Source organism: Meles meles, chromosome 15, assembly GCF_922984935.1.
Source record: "Meles meles chromosome 15, mMelMel3.1 paternal haplotype, whole genome shotgun sequence".
NCBI classification, from domain to species: domain Eukaryota; kingdom Metazoa; phylum Chordata; class Mammalia; order Carnivora; family Mustelidae; genus Meles; species Meles meles.
Window position 1 is genome coordinate 60,162,501 of NC_060080.1, and position 13,894 is coordinate 60,176,394.

The following is a 13,894-nucleotide window of genomic DNA, read 5'->3' on the forward strand; positions in this document are numbered from 1 at the left end:
AAGCAAAGGAATTAGTAGCTTCACAGTGCCACCACTAGGAATTGTAAATACAATGGCATACAATTAGTAATGCACATGTGACTTTTCGTTCAAGGCATATGTCCTTGAGAAAGCCAGAACATGATAAGGAGAACAAAAGAAACATTAAAAAAAATGAAACGAATGAAGATTTAAACTCTACCCTCATGCATGCTGAGCAATAACAGAATAGGCAATATAAAATACAGCTCTTAGTAATGGTGATATCAACCTGGGATGTTCAACACTGCACTGAAGAGCCATATGGAAAATGTCTACGGCCATTAACAGTTGCATAAAAGGAGTGTTCCTGATGCTAAGACATCTAGCCTTAGCTTTATGAATTCACAGCAATCTCAAATAAATAAGACTTTTGAGGCCAGGCATTTTTGGCCACATAATAGAAAAGATGCTTGAGTTTTTTTTTTCTCTCTTAACAATGATGGTGTTTTGTGTGACTTTGAAGATATGCTAGCAAGCTAACAATATGTTTTCTAAGAAGTCTAGTAGCCATTGTTAAGATAGCAGACTTCAAATCAACTTAAATTTAGATATAATAGATAAACTATTATTTAAATCATAATGAATAAAAACCACTGCCTTGTACGGAGGCATTTATACCGAACACAGAAGTACACTGGCATTCTTCTCCTATAAAATGCAACTGTAAAAAAGATTAGCTATACATTTAAAGTATCTTACTGGTCTGAAACGGATTATGTACATTAAATCTTCTGTCAATTGTGCTGGAGTAAGAAATAAGGAATACATTTTCATCTTAGTGTCCTGGGTATAGACATTCCAGCTCATATAGAGAATAAAAATCTCTAAGACAAAGTTTTCACTCCATATACTATTAAAGGGTTTAGATTTCTTTCTGTAATATCTGATGTTCTTTTAAAATTACAAATCCAAAGTTAACTACTTCTTCCTAGTAACAGAATTGATAATATGTGTAATTTGGAAAAATAAAACTTTTAGCTTGATCTTAATTTTCAAGCTTAATTCCTAGAGCCTAGCCATTTCATTGTAATATAGCCAGTGTTCATAAACACAGAATATAATCTTCTATCATATACATTTTTATGATGGTACATATTTAGGATACACATAAACATAAAAACTATGCAAAAAGTTTCTATCTTCAAGGATTACCAAAATGATGGTTAGTGTTTTTTACCAATTGGATGGTAACTGCTTCTTCTATTATCTGGAAAAGATCTCATGATCTTATCTAAATCTGCTACAATTATCAGAATGACAGACTATTTCCATTAAAATCAATATTTTCCAATTAACATCAAAAGTACAAGGTTAATGTCCTACCTCTTCACAGCAATGAAATACCTGTTAAAGGTTTAACTCACAGAAGAGCAGCTTGCATTCTTTTGGGTCTCACCAAATAAGCCTTTTAGATTCATTACGAAAGACCAGCAGGAAAAATAAAAAAGGTCACTGTATTTCTTTTTTTCTTTCTTTTTTTTTTTTTATTACTGGTCCTTACAGTTAACTAAAGACTGACCAAACTGAAATTCCTTTCCCACGTACAGTTTTCCTTAGAGGATTCAAATATTCCTGCAAACCTTTTAGGACTTGCTAATATCTTCCAGTTTGATCCTATTACGTGAGGATGTGCTCCTACCCCAGTTGATTGTAATGACTCACTCATTATCCTTGCAGATTAAAATTCAGGAAAAAACTTTAAGTCTGTTTTATAACAATGTCATTCTTTTCTGATTTTTCTTTAAAAAAAAAAAAACCAAAACAAAGCAACAACTTCTGGGGACCAACAAGTATCTGTAAACCATTTTCTTTTGCTACGTAATTTATAGCTCAAAAAACTAAAAACAAAACATATTTATAAATTAAAGAATTACCCCAATTCTTTTTAGATTTTTACTTATAAAATTGATTTTATTCTTTCTTAAAAACATAAAAGTAAAAATTAAACTTATATGGCATCATTCTTCTGATATGTTTGAAGTGCTTCACAAATATCCTAACAATTTCAAAGACTGTGAGCAGCAGGATTCTTGGAGTATACTGACCCTAACCTTAACACATAACTGCAAACACCTCCTTCAGTGATCTATATAATTATATGAGCATTATTAAAAGTAATGGATTTATTAAATGCATTTTTTAAAAAAGCAATGAAATGCAAAATATCAAGCAGAAGAGTCTGAAATAGACTAAATTATTAAATTCTACTTGTGCATTTCTTGGGAAGAGAGTGTTTGGGGAAATAGAATAATGAAAAATAATAGAAAAGCGATTTTTTTTCTTAAAAAAACTATTAGATTTTTCTCAGAGTGTGTTTAAATATACTTTTTTTTTTAAGATTTTATTTATTTATTTGACAGACAGAGATCACAAGCAGGCAGAGAGGCAGGCAGAGAGAGAGGAGGAAGCAGGCTCCCCGCTGAGCAGTGAGCCGGATGTGGGACTCGATCCCAGGACCCTGAGATCATGACCTGAGCTGAAGGCAGAGGCTTAAACCACTGAGCCACCCAGGTGCCCCCTAAATATACTTTTTAATGAAGGTAGTTCCTTTGGATTATATAATGGCTAGACTATCAAACTTGCCAAACTCAAGTTGTACTTTGAAAAAAATTATTTTAAGTGCATATGAAAAACCATGAACAAAACAAATATCATACCTAAAATCTGCATTAATCAAATGTAACATAAGAAAATCTTCACAGAACAATAGGAATAGGAAGCAAAAAAATACAATTCATAGTGATTCAGAGCAATGACATGTTTTCCATAGAAAAATAATTTCAGGAAAACACCTGAAACAAGTTAAATGAACACCTAAAGAAACAGATGCACAAATGAATCATATAAACTACTAAAAGAGATCTAAATACAATATGTGCTAGCTTAGCAAGCAAGCTTAGCAAATAAAAAGATGCAATACAGGTCATGACAAAAATTAAGTAAAATTAAAATTTAAGTAAATAAAATTAAAATTAAGTAATTAAAAATTAAGTAAAATTAAAAGGTTTATAATATCTGTGTTTGTGAGTTGCCATTTAAAATAAATCACTTTAAAGCTTGAATCTTTCCTGAGTATAATTTAAGTAGAGTCTGTACATAAGGATGCATCAGATAATGTTACCAAGAGTTGTTTTCAGTGTCTTAGAAATTGCTTCCCAGCCTTCCAGCCTAAAGCTATACTAATTTATATAAGAGGGAATGTTTGGTAGAGTGGTGTGCTTCAAGGTGGAGTTGGGAGCTGAACTCTAATCAGAGGTCCCAGCATATGGGAAGGACAGATGTGTGTAAGGATTTGGTGTATACACGTCATAACAACAAAGAAAGGTATCACAATGTAGGATTCAAAAAAGTAAGAAATGGATGATATGGGGAACTTTAAGTTCCAAGGTGGCCAATGTCACCTCTGTAACTGACTCAATAAACAGGGATGGACACTGTTCTGCTTACTGATAATCAATTCTGCTTTAAAGACTCACAGAGAGCCATCTTCCCTGTTTACAAACTTTTATTACCAAGAAACTCCCTATAGTAACCCAGATTTTTCATGTTTAAGCTCATATTTTTATTAGTTGACACTGAGAAAATATAAAAAATAGCCTGTCTTTATTTCCTTCATTTATTCATTGAATGAACATTTACTTACAACTTGGTGATAGGAATATCAGGTTTTTGTACGGTGAAGAGCTCACAGCCGAGTGGGAGAAAGATGTGTAATTAGATAACGGTATGGGATAAATGCAATGAGAGAGATATGTACAGCATACTAGAAAAAGATAGAGGAAGGAGAATAAGCTTTACTGGTAGGAGTCCTGATACAGATACTCCTAGAAGACGTATTTCAGTGGAAACTAACAAGGAAAGAGGGGCATTTCAGGGAGAGAACAGCCAATGCTTAATGAAGGAATTGAAAACTATGCAACATTCTCTCTGCTGCCATCTTAGTGGGCAGAGACTGTGGATGGGGGGGGGGGGCGGGGAGATAAGGATAGAAAGGGAGGGAACATGATTTGCAAGGACCTTTGTATAAGGCCATTCTGCGAAGGTGGGAAGTTTATTCCCTTGGTAAGCAGGAGTTACCAGAAAGATTTGAGCTTTCCTATACTCAAATTAGTACTTACACTACTTCCCATTTTTCTCTTCTTTAATATTTTATAAGCCTGTCTTTCCATTTATGTAGATATTTGCTTTCAGGCCTTTATTTCTCTGAATCCTCAGTAAATTCTCACTTTCTCTCAGCTCAGAATTAGATACAAAAGTCTTAAAAGAAAAGGAGGTAACCTATACTCAGTACATGGACACTGTCCCATACACTATATGCATCAAGTACTCCAACACCAATTATTAAAATAGCTCTTCTCATTCTTCTTGGTATTTATCAGAAGGTCCTAGGTTACTTTTATAGAAATGAGTTGAGGGGCGCCTGGATGTCTCAGTCTGTTAAGCAACCAACTCTTCATTTCAGCTCAGGTCATGATCTCAGGTCATGACATCAAGGCCCACATTGGGCTCGGCGCTGGGCATGGAGCCTGCTTAAGATTCTCTCTCCCTCCCCCCACTCACTCATGCTCTCTCTCTTAAAAGAAAGAAGAGAAGAGAAGAGAAGAAGCAGAGTTCAGAAGGAGAAAAGATAGAATTTACTGACAAAGTCCTAAATCAGTGTGGAGTCAATCTTCAGTATGGGACAGTAAGCTCTTCAGTGAACTCTTAAAGATGTAAGGTCAATGTCTCATTTATTCAATACTTAATAATAAATCAATACTTAATAAATACTCCTGGGTACCACTTTTTTTTTTTTTTTTTAAACTCATAGAAATTCTCAGGTAAACTAAAAACACAAAAAGGAATGGGTAGCAGCAGGTATATCTCTCCCCTCCAGCAACTCGACTTTTGGTACAGTGGTATATACATTATGATGGGCAAGATAATTTACAAAAAAATTTAAAATAAGCACTGTAAATTAAGGTACAAATTAAAAACACATAAATACATGAAAATAGTAGCAGTGAGTTCACTAAATTAGATGCCAGCTTTTTTTTTTCAGTTAGACCTTCTTTTTATTTACCAGAAGTCTTTTGATCTCTTCAGAGTGAAAGAGATGCTGACACTGAAGTGGGAAAGGCATTAGTCATGGTTCCCTTACCCCCTTCACCGTGGACACCTATTAATTTGAATGTCACACAAGAAAAAAAAAATAAATAAAGAATTTTGCTTTCATTTAAAAATGGAAAAACAGATTTAGAGAAATTAAGCATTTTCCAGTTCTAGTATCACTTAACTCACATTCAGTTGCTCCAACGATGAAACTGAGGATTTTCCCTTTTTCTTTTGTGTCCCAAGTTGGCTATACTAGTTTTTGAAAATATGGACAGTATTGCCAAATAATTCTAATCTGTATGTACAAGAGCTATCAGAAATTATAAAGAAAATGATCAAATTAAGAAAACTATTATGTCCTTGGAAAAATATATCAACCTGGCATCAAACTGCATACTAAACTGAAAAATCTAAAAAGCAACAGGAAGATCTAATTTCTGTATTTGTGAAACCAGACTGATCTGCCATTTTATATTCTCTTTTTTACATCATTTCATTAGTATAAGCTATAAGCCTAACAGAGTATCAAGTGTCAAAACTAGAATAACAGTCACAAAATACACTATTACTTCATGAAATTTGATTCTCTTCATAACACATCTACACAGGGCTTGGCTTATCTGAAAAATGAGCTACAGTAGAACACACAAGAAAGTTTTAAAACAGAATTTATTTTTTATTTTATTTTACTGGGACAGGTTTTGGAGGGGGAAAGGGAGAGAGGAACCCAACGCTGGGCTCAATCTCATGACCCTGAGATCATGACCTGAGCTGAAATCAAGAGTCAGATGCTTAACTGACTGAGTCAACCAGGCACCCCAAATAGGAGTTTAAACTATAACTGAGAAGAGGCTGCAACACTATCTCCTATACCACATACTCTTGCTACACCACAACTTTGACACTCCTCTCAGTGTGTGAGTCTATGGGATTTTTTTTCATAGACTCAGTGGTGTGAGTCTATGTCTCTGGTATTTAAAACTGGGTAGAACTTTGTGTCTGCTTAGGCCACCAGTGTAGCAAAGTGATGCAACATGACTTTTAAAGACAGATCAGAATGCCATGCATGTCTACCTTATTCTTTTGGAACATTTGCTCATAGACTCAGCCACCATGCTGTGAGGAAGCTGCAACTAGCCCAAGTGGAGAAAAAATATGGAGAGGCTACGTGTAGGTATTCCAACTGATGGTCTAGCAGAGGTCCTCGCCAAAACCCAGTGTCAGACACCGTGGAACAGAAATAAGCCATTCCCACAGTATCCTATTCTAATGCCTAAATCACAAATCTGTGAGCATAATCAGTGGCTGTTTCATGCCAGTAAGATGAATTTTTTATGTAGCAAAAGATAACCAGAAAGAGGAATGGTAAAGAAAATATTTTGGGGACTGTTTAAAGCATGGTTTCACTTGCAATAGGATACAACCTTGGGTAAGTGAGAAACAAATGCAACAGAGTTACCAGCGTGGCATGTAGCCAGCTAACCATGCAGGATGGAGCTGCTCTTTCTGGGAAAAACAACTACTATAACAATAAATGAATACACAACCCAAGGCACATTGGTGGTAGTCCAAGAAACAATGAGATATTTTATGAGATACCATGATTATTACTCATCAATCACAAAGAGTAGTCATTAAGAAATTTTTGTCTTCTCAGTGTGAACAGGACTGCTATTTATTAAATCTGCCATTTATTCCACACAGAGGCACAAGTTAGTATCTTCAACTGTAGAAGTGAAGAGCTCTTACTATGTCTCTCTTCTTAACACACACATATACATACATTTATCTTAGAAATACTGAAGTCAAGTTGACTTGGGTACACTAAGAAAATAATGTGCTAAAAATACTTCTTTTGGGTACCAAAAATTTCCCTAGATAAAAGATAAAAAAATAAGATAAAAAAAGATAAAAGATAAAAAAGATAAAAGATAAAAAGATAAAATAATTATCTTAACATGTCATATTTTTAAAACTGAAAGAATAAAAGGGAAAAAAAATCCCATAAAAGCCATTTGTTATACTACCCCCTACAGAGAAATACTGCTACTATTTTGATGATTTTCCTTTCTGTCCTTTTCAATGCATATAAAAAAAGTCTCTGTCATTTCAAAATGAAGTTTATATGCCATATATATTTTACAGCCTTCCTTTTATACAAAATGACATTATGAGCATTCTCCTATGTCCTTTCAATATTCTTTTAAGACATTATTGTATAGACAAGTTTAAATGGCTACATAACAAGTATATTTATGTTATAATTTATTTGATCATTCTTCTATTTTGCAAAATTACCATTTTTCAGTTTTTGCTATTACAAATAGCATTTGATGAAAACTTGCATACCGATAGAATTACTGAGTAAATTTTGTTAATAGAATTACTGGGTAAAGGGGAATGAACATTTCTTTCCAGAAAAGTGTGGCAAGTTACATGAGACCAGCAATATAAAAGAGTCATCAATAAAATATCACCAGCATCATGTTTCTTAAAATCCAAGTTATATATTTTACAGATATGGTAAGATGTCACAACACAGAATAACAGATGTTTGGGGGAGGGGCACTTGGGTGGCTCAGTGGGGTAAGCGGTTGCCTTCGGCTCAGGTCATGATCCCAGGGTCCTGGAATCGAGCTCCACATCAGGCTCCCTGCTCAGGGGAGAGCCTGCTTCTCCCTCTACCTCTGCCTGCCATTCCACCTGCTTGTGCTCTCTCCCTCTGCCAAATAAATAAATAAAATCTCAAAAAAAAAAAAAAAAAAGATATCTTGGGGTGCCTGTCTCAGTCAGTAGATCATGCAACTCCTGATATCGGGGTCATGAGTTTGAATCTCATGTTGGGTGTAGAGATTACGTAAAAATAAAATTTTAAGAAGAGAGATGTTTTAATAATTTCAATGTTGATGGGGCGCCTGGGTGGCTCAGTGGGTTAAGCCGCTGCCTTCGGCTCGGGTCATGATCTCGGGTCCTGGGATCGAGTCCCGCATCGGGCTCTCTGCTCAGCAGGGAGCCTGCTTTCCTCTCTCTCTCTCTCTCTCTGCCTGCCTCTCTATCTACCTGTGATCTCTCTCTGTCAGATGGGTGAATAGAATCTTTAAAAAAAATAAAATAAAAATAATAATTTCAATGTTGAATTCACGCTAGTATTATTTATTTTTAAGATTTTATTTATTTATTTGACAGACAGAGATCACAAGTAGGCAGAGAGGCAGGCAGAGAGAGAGGAGGAAGCAGGCTTCCCACTGAGCAGAGAGCCTAATGCAGGGCTCTATCCCAGGACCCTGGGATCATGACCTGAGCCAAAAGCAGAGGCTCAACCCACTGAGCCACACAGGTGCCCCACATGTACTTTATTTTTAAAGATATCAAAGACAGGGGCTTTAACACACTGAGCCACCCAGGTGGCCCTCACACTAGTATAATTTAAACAAAAGTTTTAAAGTTTTACTTGAAAAATACAGAGTATAGATTACTGGTGCCTTAAACAAAAGGGATGACTCATAAAATATTTGTTAAAAGTCTGAACCAAATGAAACACTAAACACCACCTTTTTAAAAAGTCAGGATACTTGAATTCTAAGCCTCATGTGTCACTGTCTACAACCCTAGGTAAATTTAAACATTCTTTCCCAACTCATTTTCTTAATCTTAATATAAAAGATAAAACAATAGTATCTATTTCTATTTCTATTCCACAAGGATGTCAGAAAAATAAAGAAGGAAATACAACACAATGCTTTAGAGACAAAGTCTCTGAAATCAAAATGTCTAGGTTCAATTCTTGGCTCTGTTACTTTTAACTGTGTCACCATGGGCAATTCATTAATTTGTCAGTTTTCTCAACTGTAAAATAGAGATGATAACACTTAACTCATACAATTATTGTGGAGATTAAATGAGAAAATCCATGTTAAACCACTTAGAATCCTGCTTGATAAATAGCAAGTGCTCAGTAAACATTCAATGATTATTATTTATATATGTAAAATTCACACATAGGTAAAGTAACTGGTTTTAAAAAAATCTACTTGGCGATCATTTAAATCTCAGGTATTCTGAATTTAAAATCAACACACTGGAAAAATATAGAGCTATATACATTCTCCATAATTTTTAGAGCCTGAAATAATTATGAAACAAAGTTTATCACAAATAAAATATAGCGTCAACAAAATAACTTAAAAAAAAATTTTTTTTTAAGAGAGGGAGAGAGAGAATCTTCAGCAGGCTCCACATCCAGCACTGAGCCCAATGACGGACTTGATCTCAGAACTCTGAGATCATGACCCAATAAGAAATCAAGAAACTGATCTTAACTGACTGACCCACCCAGGCATCCCCCAAATAACTTTCTTTTTAAAGAGATAATTCCTCCTGTGGTTCTTCACTTGACTGGATCCTTTTCACCCATCAAATCTTAGTTCAAATGCCCCCTCCTCAAATCACTCAAGCCCTCACTTATTTAAATTATCCTTTACTAGGCCACACAGTTTTCACACTCTAGTTGTTTATTATTATCTGTCTCTTCCCACCATAATATAAACTCCAAAATGGAAGAAGCTTAACCTTTTCTGTCACCATGAATATACTCAGTTCAGACAGTTAATAAATATCTGACAAATGACCAACAAATCGATGATCTAACATATGGCTAGGCATTGAAAGGGTTGGCATAGACGTTACAGAACTTCAAAGATGGCCCACGATTTTTGGGTTTCTCATTTTTATCATGAACTACAGCTTAAAAATACCGTCTTTTTTGTTTGTAAAATATGTTTTATATCAAGATTGAGGAAGCACATATGTCCACATAACTAAAGGAAGTTTCAGACAAAAATAGTATGCTTACTATTGTGATGAATTCTGAGATCTTTATTTAATTCTATTATATTCCTTTTCATCAAAAATAAAATAATTACTGCAGGCCATTAAACTGCTTTTGTATCACATTATTGTGTAAAAACTTGTCGTGTGAAAAACACTGCTCAAGGTCAGAGGTTATTAAGCTTGTACCTGAAAGGAATGTTTAAACATGTGCATGGAAAGGAGGAAATAAGTGTCTGATCACAGATGACATGATCACCTATATAGAAAATCTGAAAGAATTGGGAAAAAAGAATCTCCTGAAACTAAAAAGCAATTATAACAAGGCTGTAGGATATAATGTTAATATTCAAAAGACAACTGCTTTCCTATATACCAGCAGTGAACAAGTGGAATTTGAAATTAAGAACAAAATCTATTCACATTAATGAAATCTAACAAAATATATATAAGATCTATATGAGGAATATAAGGAAATCAAAGAAGAACTAAATAAATGAAGAGCTATTCTATGTTAATCAGTAGGAACACTCAATTTGCAACAGACACATCTGATAAAAGACTATATCCAAAATACACAAAGAACTACTGAAACTCAACATTAAAAAAGCAACCAACCTGATTAAAAAATGGATCAATGACCCTTATAGACACCTCCCCAAAGGAAGATTTACAGATTGCAATTATGCATATGAAAAGATGCTCCATATCATTTGTCATCAGGGAAATGTAAATTAAAACAATTAGATACCACTAAACACCTATCAGAACGGCCAATATCTGGAACACCGCCAACACACAACACTCAGTGAAGATGTGGAGGACCACAAGAACTCTCACACACTACTTGTGGGAATACAAGATGGGACAGAGATTTCGGAAGACAGTTTGGCAATTTCTTATGAAAGTAAACATACTCCTACCATAAGATATAGCAATCACACTTCCTGGTAATTACCCAAAGAAGTTAAAAACTTATGACCACACAAACACCTGCACATGAATGATTACAGCAGCTTTATTAATAATCATCCAAAACTGGAAGCAAACAAGATGTCCTTTAGTAGGTGAATGTAAAAGCTGTGGTACATCCAGACAAGGGAATATTATTCAGCACAAAAACAAATGATCTTTCTAGCGGTGAAAAACATGGAAGAACCTTAAATGCATATTACTAGGTGAAGGAAGACAATCAGAAAAGGCTATAAACTCTATGATTCCAACTCTATGACATTCTGAAAAAGGCAAAATTATAGAGATAGTGAAATTAGGTTGCAGGGCTTGGGAGTGGTGGAAGGTGCAATAGAAAATTCTTAGAAAAATCCATAATGATGGATACATTTCATTACACATTTGTCCAAACTCTCAGGATGTAAAACGCCAAGATGGAACCATGATGTAAGCTATGGACTTTGAGTGATTATGATGTGTCAGTGTCTAAAAAACGTATCACTCTGATGTGGGATGTCATTAAGAGGAGAGGCCATGCATGTGTAGGTGCAAGCTATATATGGGAAATCTCTGTACCTTCCCCTCAATTCTGCTGTGAACCTAAAACTGCTCTGAAAAAATAAAATTTTAATTAAAAAAAGAGCATGCAGTTTTGTAGATGTGAGTTTGATGGTAAGGCAGAATGTCATAGTTTTCAGATTCATGAAGAATCTGTTCCCTTAAATTTATGGGCTTCAATTATCATGTATTCATTATTATTTGTGAAGCACTACACAAAAATATATATAAAAATGTGGGGTTTTAAAATTTTTTATTTTTATTTAGTTTTAAAATTTTTATTTATTTATTTTGACAGGGAGAAAGACAGGGAGAGAGCACAAGGAGGGTGAATGGCAGAGGGAGAGGGAGAACCAGGCTGCCAGCTGAGCAGGGAGCTCGATGTGCAGCCCGATGGGAACATGACCTGAGCTGAAGGCAGCCACTTAATTGACTGAATCATCCGGCACCTCTAAAAATGTGGTTTAATTTAGAGATGGCAGTATATGATAGAGAAGAGCACTGATTCTATAGTCTGAGACAGCTCAAGTTCAAACCCTGGATTCATCGTTTACTAATTCTGCAACTTTGTACAAATCACTTTACCTATCAGTCTCAGTTTTCTTATCTGGAAAGTAGTTGAACATCTATTTCATGGAGTTAGGTAAAATAAAAATTATATAAAACATCATTATAGGGGCACCTGGATGGCTCAGTGGGTTAAGCTTCTGCCTTCGGCTCAGGTCATGATTTTGGGAACCTGAGATCGAGCCCCGCATCACATCAGACTCTGCTCGGCAGGGAGCCTGCTTCCCCCTTCTCCCTCTGCCTGCCTCTCTACCTACTTGTGATCTCTGTCAAATAAATAAATAAAATCTTATAAAAACAAACAAACAAAAAAACCCCCATCCATTATAGAGCCTGCATTAAATGGCAGCTATTCAATAAATGGTAGGCATCATTATTATATTCTAATATTTCCAAAAAAATTAACTTCCATAGCTAAAATGTAATCTTAAACAAAGTATAATTGCAAAATGTAAATTAATAAAAATAGATTATTCATGTGTATGTAGAAATTATATTCTAAAATCTGATTTTTCCTCATAGCTGACACTGCTGTATAGAAATAATTACAACATGTTCTTCCAAGTATGAATTTATCAGCTCAATAAATATACCAAGTGATCCCCCTCATTCCGCTGCCTCATATAAAAAGCCTATGGAAAAATGATTTAGCAACAACAAACTGATGGTTCCCAGAGGGAAGGTGGGTAGGAGGATGGGTGAACTAGGTGATGGATTCAGAAGTGTTTTTGTCATGATGAGCACCAGGTGATATATAGAATTGTTGAACCACTATATTACACACCTAAGCTAATATAACACTGTACATTAATTAACTGAAATTAAAAACTTAAAAAAAGACTTAGCAAAAGTATAAATAAATTACTCCCCTCACCCCCATGACTGCAATTAACAATCTATGGCTTTTTAACCAATGTTCCTCACATCACTTAGCTGCCTGTTGCAGAGTGGTGTGGCTGCGTTGGTATTCTGTTTATTCCCTGCTTTTAAAGCTGCATCTCTTCTTGCTTGCTCAAGCAGAACTCTTGCTCTTTCTTTAAGTTCTTCTTGTCTTGATAACATTCGATGCTTAAAACCAAAAATACAGAATTAGGAACTCAAAAAAGCCCCATATAACCTATATTTATAGATTAATCAATGGTTTTGTTATCTGTCAAAATAACAGAGATCAGGAATAAGACTGTAGTTTTATAAGATTACTTAAAGAAAATACTAATGTTGACTAGAAACTGTAGAACATCTTGACACAGAGGAAGTATATCTATACTGCCTAACACTGGATTACATTTAATTTCCATTTGTGTTAGAATATATTCCCATAAAATATAATGTCCATGTGTATATTATATACATTATTCATATTTGCTAATCACAATATAACCTGGGAAAGACATTTAAAAAAATTTTATTTCTTATAGTTTTATAGGACTGATAATAAGGTATCTTCCAAGTTTATTTGTTGAAAGGTATTAAACATTTGTGGCAATAATCCTTTAAATCCTTGACAATTAACATTTATAGAAAATTCAAAACTATCATATTTTGTTTAAAAAGAAATAAAACTGGTTTTCTCTAATGCTCACCTACCTTACAACAAATCAATTAACTACATCAGCAATGGAAGAGTATTTTCTTGGATTAATTTTTAATATTACAATATATTTTTGGGTAACAACAGGTAATGACCATCAATGGAAATCAGTTCTCAAATGATAACATTAATTCAAAGCACAAATATCCATACTGTTAGTAGTTCAAATTCCTTTCTTCTTCCAAAAAGTAGTCAACTTCTGGCCCTAAATGGCTATTACTATTACTCTGATATTTGGTTTCTTCCCTGTCATTGTATAGTTTTGATTCAATTGTAAGTAGCATT

The 13,894-nt window shown here is 34.5% G+C and overlaps 1 protein-coding gene across 9 annotated transcripts in view; it reads right to left on the minus strand.

The window, feature by feature from the left end:
- EHBP1 (EH domain binding protein 1) overlaps positions 1-13,894 on the minus strand; it is a 340,487-nt gene that overhangs the window by 74,902 nt on the left and 251,691 nt on the right. For all 9 annotated transcript variants that reach the window (XM_045979135.1, XM_045979137.1, XM_045979136.1 and 6 more), the window contains one exon: positions 12,943-13,086. In XM_045979135.1, the coding sequence (XP_045835091.1) occupies positions 12,943-13,086 (144 nt within the window). The remainder of the gene's footprint in view (positions 1-12,942; positions 13,087-13,894) is intronic.